This window comes from Echeneis naucrates, chromosome 9 (genome assembly GCF_900963305.1).
Source record: "Echeneis naucrates chromosome 9, fEcheNa1.1, whole genome shotgun sequence".
Classification (NCBI taxonomy): domain Eukaryota; kingdom Metazoa; phylum Chordata; class Actinopteri; order Carangiformes; family Echeneidae; genus Echeneis; species Echeneis naucrates.
The window spans coordinates 5,555,492-5,569,070 of NC_042519.1; the positions used below are offsets into that span (position 1 = coordinate 5,555,492).

Here is a 13,579-nt window from a genome sequence, read left to right on the forward strand (position 1 = left end):
GTTTGTAAGTCTGGAAGGACGTAAACATCAGATGTTGTCGTTGTCGCTGAGATAAGTGTGTAACTGCTGGACCACTTTCTCACAGCTTGGCAGATATTTACAGACTATATATCATTGGAGGATTTTGTATTTTTTTATTTTTTTATTTTTTTTGAGATGTAAAATTCAAATCTCAAGCTGTTTTCTGAAAAATGGCTGTTCTACCACCATGTGGCTGACTTCTACTGTGTTCTTACCTTGAGTATGTCACGGGTGTGCCACAGCATCCCCCAGCCCACTATCCATCAATGCCTTTCTGCTGTGAGTGATGCTTTCAGAAATGGAATACACTATATTTACTGCCTGGATTTATATCCTCCCTTACGACAGATGCCCAGTAGTCATCGTATGAGGAATTTCTGGTTGACATAGGCAACGCTCAGAGGACTTTTGGATCTACGGGTCAAAGACTCACAGAACAATTTATCACAGGCGCTCTTACTTGCTTCAGCAGAAAACAATAGACAGTGACAGCAGAGAGCACACGCACAATGTTCATGAAATGAAGTAAAAATAGATTGCTTGTACTGGTCATTTTCCAAGTGGCACTCTGATGGCTTTTCTGAGTATTGAATGACTGGTTTGTACATTTGGCTCTTCTGTGAGCTATTGAACTGTGTTTCTCTTGAACAGAATTGTGCCTATTGTAGTGGCTGACTTTATGTCAGATGCACAAAAGCAACAAATTTAGTAGAAGGACAAGCTCCAGTACGTCTATTATATTTCATATCAAGAGCTAAGTCCTTATGGGTATTCCAAAGGCTCTATATCAATGTGGCCAAAACATTGTGGAGACGTTGTTTTTGATTTAATTGAAAGGTCCAACTGCTTATCTGTTTCTCGCAACCTTCTCATTGTGGGAGAGCAGTGCTAACCACTATGCCACCGTGCTGCCCAGACAGATGCCTCATTAACAAGGAAAAAGGCTTTTTAATGGCATAATAGTTGTCTGTGGGAACGTTCTTTGGTTAGTGATGATCACTTTAAAGTGATTAGTCGGGTTAACAGTTGCTGTGAAAAAGTTTCCACTGTACTCTGACAGCAGAAAGGTAACATTTCTCTTTCTCAGTTTAAATTTTTCTGTATTTTAAAAATAACTTGCAGTATCAGTCCACATTTGATTGAACCTGATTTCTCTTTCTTGCTGCTGTGTAGGTGTGGCAGTGTGGAGGGAGTATGGAAGTCCTGCCATGTGCCAGAGTGGCCCACATCGAGCGCACCAAGAAGCCCTACAACAATGACATAGATTACTACGCCAAACGCAATGCACTGCGGGCTGCTGAGGTGTGGATGGATGAGTACAAATCCCACGTCTACATGGCCTGGAACATTCCCATGAATGTAAGTCTTCCACCATCTTAGATCATGAGCTCCCTTTGCCTTGCTCGCTTCCTTTTTCACCTAGCCATTCAGACATACAGCCCCGGTCTCTGGAGATACCAGTCAATAGAAATTCCAAATTCACATTTCATCCCACTTGACCTTTACACTGGAGGCAGAGGAAAGGCACTGTAAGGAAGCAGTGGAGTATCACTACGAACAGATGAGAGGAGCCTTGTATAGTCAGTCTATTTTCATACACATCAGTCCAGCTTGATTGCTTTCAAGGGTCTTGTAAGATTGGCAGCAAAATAATAAACATCTACTTTCATTAATAAAGGGTTTAATGTTGCTCCTAATTGCCTTCTCAGCCATGCAGACTGAGATGATTACTAGTGAAGGACATCAGTGGAGGCTGTCTAAAATAACACACTGCTTTTCGGGAACAAAATAATCATAACGTTTAGCATTCACACACAGGTCTGATGCTGCACATGTCACACACACACGTCTGCTTGTTCTCTAGAAAAATTGGAAATAAACACCATTATATGAGAACCCACTAAGGGCAGGTAGTAAGAGGCAACTGCTGAAAGCTTGTAAGCACTGTGTGAGGGTGTGTGAATGTATGGAGGAAAAGTTGTGGGGCAGTGGGTGAGGGGTTACAAGTTTGACGAACTACAGTAGCCAATCAGGCCACACCTGTTCTCCAGTGTAATTATAACACAGTGGCATGGCACGTTATTACCCCAGCTGTCCTGTGGTGCAGAGTTATTTTGTGTACAGTACAAAGACCTAATGCTACGATTATTTCATCTACCCCCCACCCCTCTCCTCCAATTCCGCCAATACACACAGTTACAGAGTCTTGTTATTGTCTCAGGTCCCTGCTGAGGGCACAATTACTTTGGTGGGGAGAAGGCTATATGATGTGCCACAGTGGCCAACTTCAGGTCCAAATACCAAACAACATCTTACTGAAAAAGACTTCATTTGTTGGTGGCACTTTCTGGTACACAAGAAATAAAGAGCTTACATCTGGCTGGATTTCATTATTAACAGATGTTGAGAGCAAGTTCAGCAGCTGGCTGTAGATTCCAGCAGAGAGGGGGAAATGATTAAAGTGCTGCCTTAAAATGCTGGATGTGTATGTGTGCGTGGATATGCCTTTCCGTCACTTTCTGCGGGAAGGCAGATGTATATTTGCATATCCATGTACATTCAAGCAGAGCACTGTACATGCATACAGATATTGGCTTTGTGTGTGTGTGTGTGTGTGTCAGGATCAGACCTCTGTGCCAGGCAGTACAGCTATTAGGCATTCCCCCAATCAATTTGGGAAGCCACCTCCATAATGCAGCAGGGCCGTGAGGGCTCATAATTAAGCAGCTGATTAGAATTTGCTCAGCACAGATCACCCCTAATGAAAGAACAATGGGAGTCCCACATGACAGACACATCTATCCATCTTTTAACGAAATGCTTGTTGCGTCCTCTCAGCACCTTAGCACTCTTGTGTTTTCCATCTAACCAGTAGCTGGTTGGATATAATACTCTCTTTTGGTTCCCGAGTAAACTGCCTGTAGGATAAAACTTTTTGTGTGTGTGTGTGTGTGTGTGTGTGTCTTTGTTTTGTATCACCTGTTAACAGAACCCTGGAGTCGATTTTGGGGATGTCTCCGAGCGCTTGGCCTTGAGGAAAAGGCTGCAGTGTCAGAGTTTCCGTTGGTACCTCGAGCACGTCTACCCAGAGATGCGGATCTACAACAACACCATAACATACGGCGAGGTGAGAAAGATACTTGCTAACAGGATTACTGAAAATACTCCGCATGCTAATTTCGCTATATCATCATCTGTAATTCTATTACAGAGCTGTGGTTATAGAGGATGCATAGAGAGGGAGATAATTTGATTCCATAGATGATAAATGCAGAAAATGAGTCAGTGAGAACTTATTAATTTTGTGAGCTGTGTATTATCAGGATCTTTACTGAGAGCCCTTTGTCTGTGACACAGACGTCAGCACCTACTTCAACACTTTATTTTGCTGTCTGGAGAAGATATGGACGCTCATCCACATCTTTGAAGACCATTAATAGAAATTTATTGTAAATAGTCTGAGGTAACCTGATGCATTAGCTGACGGGCAGCTGTGGTTACGGGGTGTTCAGTTGCCGATGTGTGATTCTGGGCCTGTTAAATTTACACCCGTGTGCCATGTGATGGTTGAAATGCTGAACAACAACCATACAGCTATATGCCCACACACACACATGCACAACCAATTCCTCACTGCATGTTAGGAATTCACGAAACTCAGAATTTCCAATACCTGTGAGGCCAAAGAAAGTCATGGCCAAACAACAAAACAAAACATGTGAAACAAAAACTTGATTGTGACATCAATAATAATAACCATTCCTAGGATGATAAGTTCATGAAAAATGAGGGGCTGTACTGAGTATAAACACGTGATTTTTGTTGTCCTCCTGTTCTGAAAGAGACAGAAAGAGATCCATTCATCTAATATTTAATAGCAAACTAGATTTAGAACATATAATTGATTTGTTTAGCTGTCAATTATAGCTACGAGGACAATAATCGGAAGAGCCAAAAATGTGCAGGTCCGACTCATCAATCATGTTGGACAAGAACATGGCAATAGGGGCATCGTCAGTATCCCATTGCTGAAACAATGCAGAACCATCACACAAGATGAGATGCAACTTCTTCATAATGCGTTTTAATTGAACACTTACTAGTTTCCATATCCAACATGATTGTTTTGGGCTTGGCGGTGCACTCAGCACAGTGGGGGAAGAAAACAGGATTATGACAGACTGAAGCATTGGAGGCACTCCACAGTCAGACACTGTTTTCAGGCTCAAGTGTTCCATTTTTCCTCCTATCAATTCCAACTGTGAAAAACAGAGAGAAATCAATATTCTATCTAAACACAATGTCTGAATACATCAAAATTAACCTCTGTTTTCATCAAAGCAATGTGAATTTGCTCCGTCCTTTGTTTCTCCTACTGCCTATTTTGGTTCCGGCACCCAGCTAATGGATTCCTCTGAGTGGCAGCCACTTAAGTGGCACTATTTCAGATCTGTCGACAAGCTGGGAAACACTTGCCGTGTTTTGCCACACAGCTGCTGCAGCAGAAGTGAGTCTCATCTGTCACTGAAGATCAGACCCACACGTGGCCACGCTGACCAGACTAGTGGAGTGGAAGCCTCCCTGACAACACCACATGATAGATGTGTCACAACCTGGAAATGAAGCCGTATTTACATCACACAGAGCTAAAGCTCATGCTGTATGCACACCTCCATCTGGAGGCCTGTCGTGGACGGAGAGACCGAGCCGGGACTGGTCACCATGTTATGATGTCCTATCATGGTCTGGCAGTGGCGTTTAGATGATATGAGACTCTGTTGTGTGAACCTGCCACAGTGAATGTAACAGACAGGAGGAGGTGTAAGATTATTGATGCAGGAGGCCAGAAAAATGCCAAATAAACAATTTGCAATTGATTTATTTTCATTTTTAGCTCTGCATCAATGTTAGGGCAATTTGGAGTTGAAGCAAATATTAGTCTGTCTTTTCAATTGCACAGTAGCTTTCAGCAGCTTTCTAAATGAAGCTATCACCATGGGTGTGCTTTTCTTTCGAAGACCACAATCATTCATTGTTATTTGGTGGTTAGCCATGTTGGTGATGTTGGTGAAGGCGCATTAAAATGATTAAGCCTTTAAATTAAAATGCTCCCCTGCTGGCAGCCACGGTCAGGTCTGTCATCTCCGCTGCTGTAACGTCCCGCCTCTTCTTCATTATCAAGTAAATCTGTGGTGTCTTTCAGGTGAGGAACAGCAAGGCTAGTGGCTACTGCCTGGACCAGGGCTCTGAAGATGATGACAAAGCTATCCTCTACCCATGCCACGGCATGTCCTCCCAGGTTAGTCCACCTGAATGGACCATTTGTGTGCTCAAGTTCAGTGCTGTGTTCATGGCAGGCAGTCAATAATACCGTTGGTGATGCTGTCAGTCATGTATGGTCAAAGGGACACATCCAAAATAGCTTGGTAAGAGCAGTTTCTCATGACTGGTTTCCTCGTAGTGTCCTCATGGCAAGACCCTTTTCTTTTTTCTTTTCATTCTTAGATTTATGAGTCACCACATTCGGCATTTTACGACAAAAGGGCTGTTCAAAATGCTGCAGAGCAATTACTCTCCTCTGCAAGCACCAACAAAGTTAAATCTAATTTTATTAATGACCAGTGGCTCTACCCTTAGGAAAAATGTGTTTGTCTGAATGCTTCACGTTTAAGAGATTCATAAACTCCCACGTATTTCTTGTTTGAAGCTTTTTGCGTGAACAGGTGAGATGTACCTGAGACACATGATCACATTAAACGACTAGTGACAGAGTTCCAATAATGTGTAAACAGCGCATTGGAAAGAAAGAAAGTAAAATAATTGCAAATGCAAAAAAACGTGTCCTTATGTTTTCTGGATGTCATTGTTTTCAGAGTTAAGTCGGGATACTCATGGATAAACATCCAGCAAAATGGACTTTAATGTTAGTTTTTAAAGGACCTACATATCCAAATTTAATGTTAGCAAATAACTACCAGCTTAACCGTCAGCAGCGTGCTGCTCATTTCCCCCAAAAAGCAACTTCATTATCAGTTAAAACGTTTAGGTTTTCCAGCATGTTACCTAACCCTAACCCTAAGAGCAGAAAGAGAGAAGGTTCAGGTACATTATAATCAAATGTACCTTTTTCACACATCAGTGTGGTACTCGCTCTAAACTAGTGTAGGTGTGTGTGGGAGAAAAAGGAAGATAGAAACCCCCTCCATGTCATGATAATTCAAAGTCATTCAGAGAGCATTAGCATACCGTAGCGTGGCAAAAGAAACACACGACAAAAACCCTTATTTTTAATTTAGAGAGAACCATGTCGGTATGGCCCCTTGCTTCCTGTCTTGTTTAATTAGTTCATGAACTCCAGCCAGTCAATAAAGATTCAAAGCAGAATCAGGGCGTTACAGTTGGAGAATGTGAAATGAGATTGCTAATGCGCAACATTAATACGTTAGCACTTGTTTAGATATGTGACAGAATCATTCAACAAGGTCAATTACAGCATGGACACATACTATGTATATTCCAAGTTAAATGAAAATAACCAGGAATTACAGAATAAAGAGTAAGAGGTACAAATGTGTGTGCGTGTGCATGTGTGCGTGTGTGTGCTGAAAACAGGGTTTTAAAAACTCCCCTTTTTTTAACTTCACAAGGAATAGGGTGTAAAATTATGATATTGTATTGTTTGCATCAGAAATTGTCAGCAAGCATCATAATTTGAATTGAAGACAAAACATTGATTTTGTGAAAAATATAATAAATGATGGGGAACTTGGAAAGTAATTTGATTATTTGAGGTGTCAACATAGTGTGAGCCAATATGGTTTCCACAACTCTTAGAAATAGTTTTTATTGAACCTTCACTCCACCAGGCTCTTATTTTCAACTTTAACAACAATTTTTGATATTTTCCATTTTCTTCCAATTCTCAATTCAATTTTGAAACAATACAAGTTTCGTTTAAAGATGGGAAATATTTCAAATCATTCCACAACTTATTATCACTTTCTCATCTCATGCCATCCAATTCAATTTAGAATAAGCCTTTCTTTGTGACTCAGCTAATATAGATCGAGTTTGAATTTGTCTACTGATAGTCATGTGTTTGATTTCAAACATATCTGAAGACTTCAAAATAATATTGTTCAGATAATTCAAAATACAGAGAACGCAACACAGCAGAACAGAACTTTCTGGATCCCAGTGCTGACTTGACATTTTGGTACTACAATGAACCATATCTTCACATTACTTCATTACATTGCATACATTTAAATGTTTTCACAGGCCTGATAACATTCTTTTGTGACTGTACGCATATACGAGGTACAAATGAGCCATATGATCTCCAATGGCTCTGTTTCAGCTGCTCAGTAAGAAACACGGGGAAACTGGGGCACTCCCAGGTGAGAGCGCATGTAATTATGTGAACATGCAGCTGATGCTGCTGAAAAGGCTGCACAGTGTAACCTTGACTGGAATAGATACCAGGACACTGTGGGTAGGAGCCCGTTGTCCTGTTTTTGTGCACGAAAAAAAAAAAAAAAACAACAATCATATTGTCCCATCCTGCAAAAACTATTCATGCATATATATTTTTTCTTACATTAGTCACCTTTCAAAAGTGCCTATCTTGCTGATGAATGACATGTTGATTATTTGTCAGATGAGGATTTATTGCGAGGGCACCAAAAACTCACTGGTCTCTCTGTACTCCGGTGAAGACTCAGCGAGGCCAAAATATGAAGCTTCATTGACTCTTTTAATCCTAATCTCCTGGGGAAATAAACAAATGGAGATTAATTTTGTGACTTTGTATCATTAGATTATAGTGATGGCCGACTTTACTGCGAGCAGACCGAATTGAATTTCATAGGATGCTGTGATTTTGCATTTCTTTTTACCATAGGCCCCTTTTACTTCTGAAAAATGTAATTGACCAGAATAAATCTTTATTGTGCTACTGAGGAATGAGTCTCTCTTTCTGCCAGCTCTCCCAGTGGAAATCTAAATCACAGATAATGTCTCACCTTCATCCAACAGTATAATGCAGTAAAAGCATAGTGGAGGAGTAACAAAAGTCTACATTGTGCATGTGTGTGTGTGTGTGTGTGTGTGTGTGCATAGGCAGTAGTCTGTTAAAGTAACTAATGCATCTTATTACTTGGTTCTTGCATGTGCAGTAGTGGAAAGTGCAAAAGGGCTGAGTAAAAGAGAATATAGATCAGAGGGCACGGTGATTAATAAATACATTCACAGCCAGTCACATTACTGGCCTCTGAAACGGCTGTGTCAGTCACAATGAAGCATGACTCCAGTAGCTCAACAAATGGAAAGATGCCTCTTTGTGAAAGTGCACAGCTGTCTGGCTGCTGAACTCTGCACCACAGTGCCGCAGCCTGAGGCAGACGCTGGTGGTTTCAGTATAACAGCAATACAAACAAATGATAGAAAGGCTAAACTGTTGAGTGAAGCTGTTTACATTATTTAACAATAGCTCAATTGTCCATCTCATGTTGTAAACTGTCCCATCGCCATCATAGTTAAACACGTTGTGTTTGTAACACAATGCATTTCAAAAATGACCATTCAACCTCCATTTTGATGTGTAAATATTTGATTTGTAGCGTTAGTCATATGTGCTTTAAGCCTAGATGGTGCAGGTTAGCACTGAGCTCTGGTGGCACTTCGCTTATGGAAGCCAATAAATTAAGCAATATAAAGCATATGTTAAAAAGACTTTAATCTAAATTTAAAATCATCAGTAAGGGCTTTGTGTGAGTTTTTTGTCATCCCCCTTCACATTTATTTTCCTCATGTGTATGATTTCAGATATGAATGTAAAGATATCAAAACAAGGTTGAACAAGGTAAAAAGAGTTGGTAGAAATGACCACAAGTGCACCGTTGAAAAATATAGAGGACATAAATCCCGAATAACAAATCAAATCAAATCAAATCAAATCAGATTTATTAAGATTTATTAACACTATTCTGTATTTTGGAGAATAGATCATGATGAACAGCAGAATGGTCTCAGCAGTTTGGTATCACAATGATGAACCCTATCTTTTCGCTGCTTTGTGTTGAGCTTAAATGTCCAGCTGCCTTCAGACGACTGTAATGATCGAATGCACTAATGGGCAAACCTCACATTCATACAGCAAACAACAGCTGTGACAAGCAGATAGCAGAATGGCCATTTATAAATTATATATCTTTGCAGAGCCATTTAGTGATGGTTTTGCTTTAGCCAATTTAAAAGAGTGATACATGAAAATGTTCTTTCATTTTGAACACTACTGGTGCTTAACAGTGTACACAGTGTACACGTACTTTGCTTTTGCAAAGTTTTTAAACTATTGTACGTTTTTGAGACGTGCTTTTTTACCTGCCTGAGCATTTGTTCTTGCACCACCATGTGAATGGGCCACTCAGTCTTAAAAGCAGACTCATACACTTTCTTGGGTTCCTCTCACAAGGAATTCCAACTACGTAGAAAGTGCATTCGGGTGTTCATGGTGCTGATGGAGACCCCTTGCACAAAGGGGGCCTCTTAAGTCTCCTCTATGTAAGATTATGAAGAGGTTGGGTTCTCACTTGCTGGGCTACACTATACTATAATCACATGCACCAGCTCCAGACCTGAGGCCCCAAACCGAGCCGTTCTTAACACATTTGCTATAATCTGTGGCATAAAACTGACTTCCAGGTGGGGAAAGGTACTAGAAAAGTAGAAATATGGAAATTGTAACCCAATGTAATGAGCAAACACACCATCATATATTTACACTGTCACAGCATTGTGTCAATAATGAGCTAATTAAGGAACGTGTGATTAGCTTGACTTCCAAAGTGACTGCAAAACTTTGACAGTGGTAGAAAGGCAGTGGAGCATCTAATGTTGCTGCATGAAGCACAGGTTTAATGGCTTGGCAAAATAATTTCCTTGCCTTAATTATTTCTTATGGTCCCATTTTAAATGTATTAGTGTATGAAAGGCTGCCAGACTGAAGAGTAAATAGGTATTAGTGGGGTTATATAGATTTTCCCTGTGCCCAGCCGCAGTTCACGCCATGGAGAAATAACTTACAGTGATATGACCCCAAAAGACCAAAGACGGCCATATAAAATTCAACAAACGTCATCAGACTATGGTGGCCTTCAGGCTGCCACCATGAAAATGCAATTCACCATCTTGCATCTATGCTTTACAATCATCCGACAGTACATACGTGTTTGTGTAAGCACATGCCTTCCTTTGCGCAAATAATTATCCTGACCTGCGTTCTTACATGCAGCCTAAATCACAACTCTGCTCCAGTGAATGTTGAGTGACACACAAAGAGCCACTTCATTGTTTTCCTATTTAGTTCTCCAGGGCAGAACATTGCATTACAAAATTCCCAGCTTACTCTCTTCTCCCAAGGAGCAACGCCCACACAGGCCACTTACCGCAGTTATAGTTTCTCCATTCTTTCTTGAAAAAGCCATCACCCGGACAAAGTTACATTGAATTTTTACATGCATTTGATTTGCAAAAGTGCTTGATCTGTTCCTATAGACTATAAAAATATGACATGAGATTCAGAGGCGCTCTGTCGCACAAATTCTTTGAAAAAGATGTCATTCTTACATTGTGTTTTAATTGATGTACGTGCGTGCGAGTGCATATGTGTGTGTATGCATATTTGATGGAGGCATGCTGTTACAGTGAAGACCCCCCCCTCCCCCCTCATCTCAGCCATCTCATTTTTCAGAGTGGATCACTCCCATAAATGACCAATGCTATCCCTATTATATCCTTCTGCAATAGATACGTATTGCCAACAAGTCTTTAATGTGCAGGATTAAACAGCGGGGGGTCAAGTTTTGGTTTGGGGAAATGCTGTGACATTAGTACGATGTGCACAGCAGTTTCAATTTGATGTTGTGCACGGAAATAGTCAGAACAGCGGGCGGTAAAAGCAAAGATTTTATTAATACTTTTACGCTACAGAATAGGTTGTATGCCGCAGAAATATATAATATGTAAAATAACACTGAAACAAAGCTAAAATAAATAATAATAATAATAAAAGCTAGACTGCAGTAACTCTGCTTTAGGAGTCTGGGGGCTCTGCATGGAGAAACATCCAACTATAAAGCTTAACCAAAATAACTACAGTTAGCTGGCCTGGCTTGGTTAAAACTAAATGAACTTCTAGTTTTTCCTTTGCTTCTAAATAAAACATATCTGCTTTGATGGAGTGACATCCTGTGGACGTCGGAGCGAGGCAGCATCCAAATTCATTCAGACTGTTCACAAAAAATGCTCAGAGGGTAACAAGCTCAACTGCTTAATCCTGGCAGCTGACTAACCATCTTAGCTTTTGACTGCTGTGCTGTTACAAAGCTCCCACATTTCAATCATATTTGTCCTATTTTTATTAATCTAAAAATGTTTTCGTATCGAATTCAGTGGGGATTTTAATATTAATGGCAGACTGCCACCCATGAAAGGTGACAGTGTGGGCTGTGAACGGTAAGAATCATTATCATCAAAATAATTTAAATGGTCAGTGAAGCTAAGACTTGGCTTTGTCGAGACACTTCCCCTTTGCGTTTTTGTTATATAATCTAAAGGCAGAATGCAGAGAACTATCTTCAATTTCCATTCATGATGCTTTAGCTGCTCCAAAATAAACAGCTTAAAAAGTATGAAATTTAAAGATTCCAACATTTGCGTGGTTTTGCCAACCAGTCTGAAAACTTTTCCTCTGTAGTTACTGCTGTCTGTTTGAACAGCATCACCACCACAGCAACACCCGCAGTGGTGACAGTGAAGCACATTTACAACTTGTGCTCTCCACTGATATCGAGACGCTCTCTTAAAAGTTGACTATTTGTTTTTCAAAGCTATGGTTGCTTCTACAGTACTTGAGTCCAGCAGCGTAACGCACTGGTTATCTCGGTGTTGCAGCTCGCCCGCTACTCAACTGAGGGGCTTCTCCAGCTAGGACCTCTGGGGTCGACCACCTTCCTGCCGGATACGAAATGTCTGGTTGATGATGGCAGAGGACGTACTCCCAGTTTGAAAAAATGTGATGCAGTTTCAAGGATCTCTCAGAGGCTTTGGGACTTCACACAGGTAAAAGAAAAGGAAGCATAATGTTTTAATGATGAGCTCTGAAATGATTTCATTTCAAACACCAAATGTGGTGCAGCTGTGGAAGATGTGTTAACAACAGGCGTAGAATCTGATGGTTGGCCTATGAGTGATTCTAGGATTTCGACCATCCGTTTCATCTCAAGGTTACTGTACAAACTTGCTCATGTTGCCTTGTGTTGCTGTTGCAGAATGGTCCAATCATCAGCAGGGACACTGGTCGGTGCTTGGAGGTAGAAATGTCCAAAGATGCCAATTTTGGCCTTCGCCTAGTAGTCCAGAGATGCTCTGGTCAGAAGTGGATGATACGAAACTGGATTAAGCATCCGAGGCACTGAAGGCAGGAAACGTCTGAGACAGTTTCATGTGAAATTTGGATCTCTAACTGTGGCCAGCTCAGACAGGAGCAGGGACAGGTGGTGTTGGTGTGTGGCATTTCACACTACACACTGCGCTGCACACTGAGCTTCCCTCAGGCCACGGAGCTTCGAACACTGAGTGTTAAAAAAGGAAAAGATCGATTTATGTGTTCCATAGAGCTGTGTGCACCGTTTGGAATGGCTCACGTCTCTGACATTCAGCCACATGTACAGAACAGTGTTTCAAGACACCTGAGTGCTGCCCCTGAAGGTGGTTCGATATCTGAGTAATTCCTTTGTTTTCACTGTAAAACTAGAGATGAGAAGAGTTTGTGTGGGTGTGTCTTTTGCTTTTTTTTTCTTTTTTCCGAGAGCGTCTGAGCAAATCAGAAGATATAATTGTCGTCAATTGCCACATCAAAGTGATTATTTTGGGATGTGATGTGGAAAATTGCTGGACATATTGTGCTGCCCTGGCAAGTCATGTAATAGGCTTCAAAGGAACGGCCCATCATCTGATCGGGAGGCATTTCACCTGCACCCACAAAAAGTGAAGTGGTTCTTTGTTTCTTCGGACTGTATTGCTCACTGAGGACAGGAGCAATCATGTGCCTTTTTTCTCATTTTTCTGCTTCATCTGACCAGGGAATGTCAATCCCAAAAGCATGTACAAAATTATTTGAAAGTTATTAATATATACAACAATGTATAAAACAGTCTAATGATAGTAATATATTGTAAAAAGTGAAAATTGATATCCGTCCTCTGATAACAATTAGGATAATAAAATCCTTTTTATGATGACCTGCCTCTCCTTCTTTTCTGTCAAATATTGCTCCCTGAATGTACCTGGTCGTGTGTAATATTGAAAGTACACACTGTCTTTTGTACTGTACTATTGCAAAGCCAGTTGAAAGCACGAGTACGATTGCCTGTCTTTTCAAGTGCCTGCACTTAGCACCACCTCAAGCATCCATCTGGCGTCTGGCCCTGTGCACTGTAATTGTTCTAACCGCCCCCTGGATTACAGGTCTTCAAAGTGTACTGAAAGCTTGCCA

At 40.9% G+C, this 13,579-nt stretch overlaps 1 protein-coding gene across 4 annotated transcripts in view; it reads left to right on the forward strand.

Moving 5' to 3' along the window:
* galnt9 (polypeptide N-acetylgalactosaminyltransferase 9) overlaps positions 1-13,276 on the forward strand; it is a 93,352-nt gene extending 80,076 nt beyond the window's left edge. For 3 of the 4 annotated variants that reach the window (XM_029510759.1, XM_029510758.1, XM_029510757.1), the window contains 5 exons: positions 1,195-1,380; positions 3,011-3,148; positions 5,225-5,320; positions 11,977-12,144; positions 12,354-12,676. In XM_029510759.1, the coding sequence (XP_029366619.1) occupies positions 1,195-1,380; positions 3,011-3,148; positions 5,225-5,320; positions 11,977-12,144; positions 12,354-12,500 (735 nt within the window). In that variant the 3' untranslated portion in view covers positions 12,501-12,676. Of the gene's footprint in view, positions 1-1,194; positions 1,381-3,010; positions 3,149-5,224; positions 5,321-11,976; positions 12,145-12,353 lie in introns of all 4 variants that reach the window. The other variant, XM_029510756.1, reaches the window with a different exon arrangement.
* Positions 13,277-13,579: the final 303 nt, after the last annotated feature.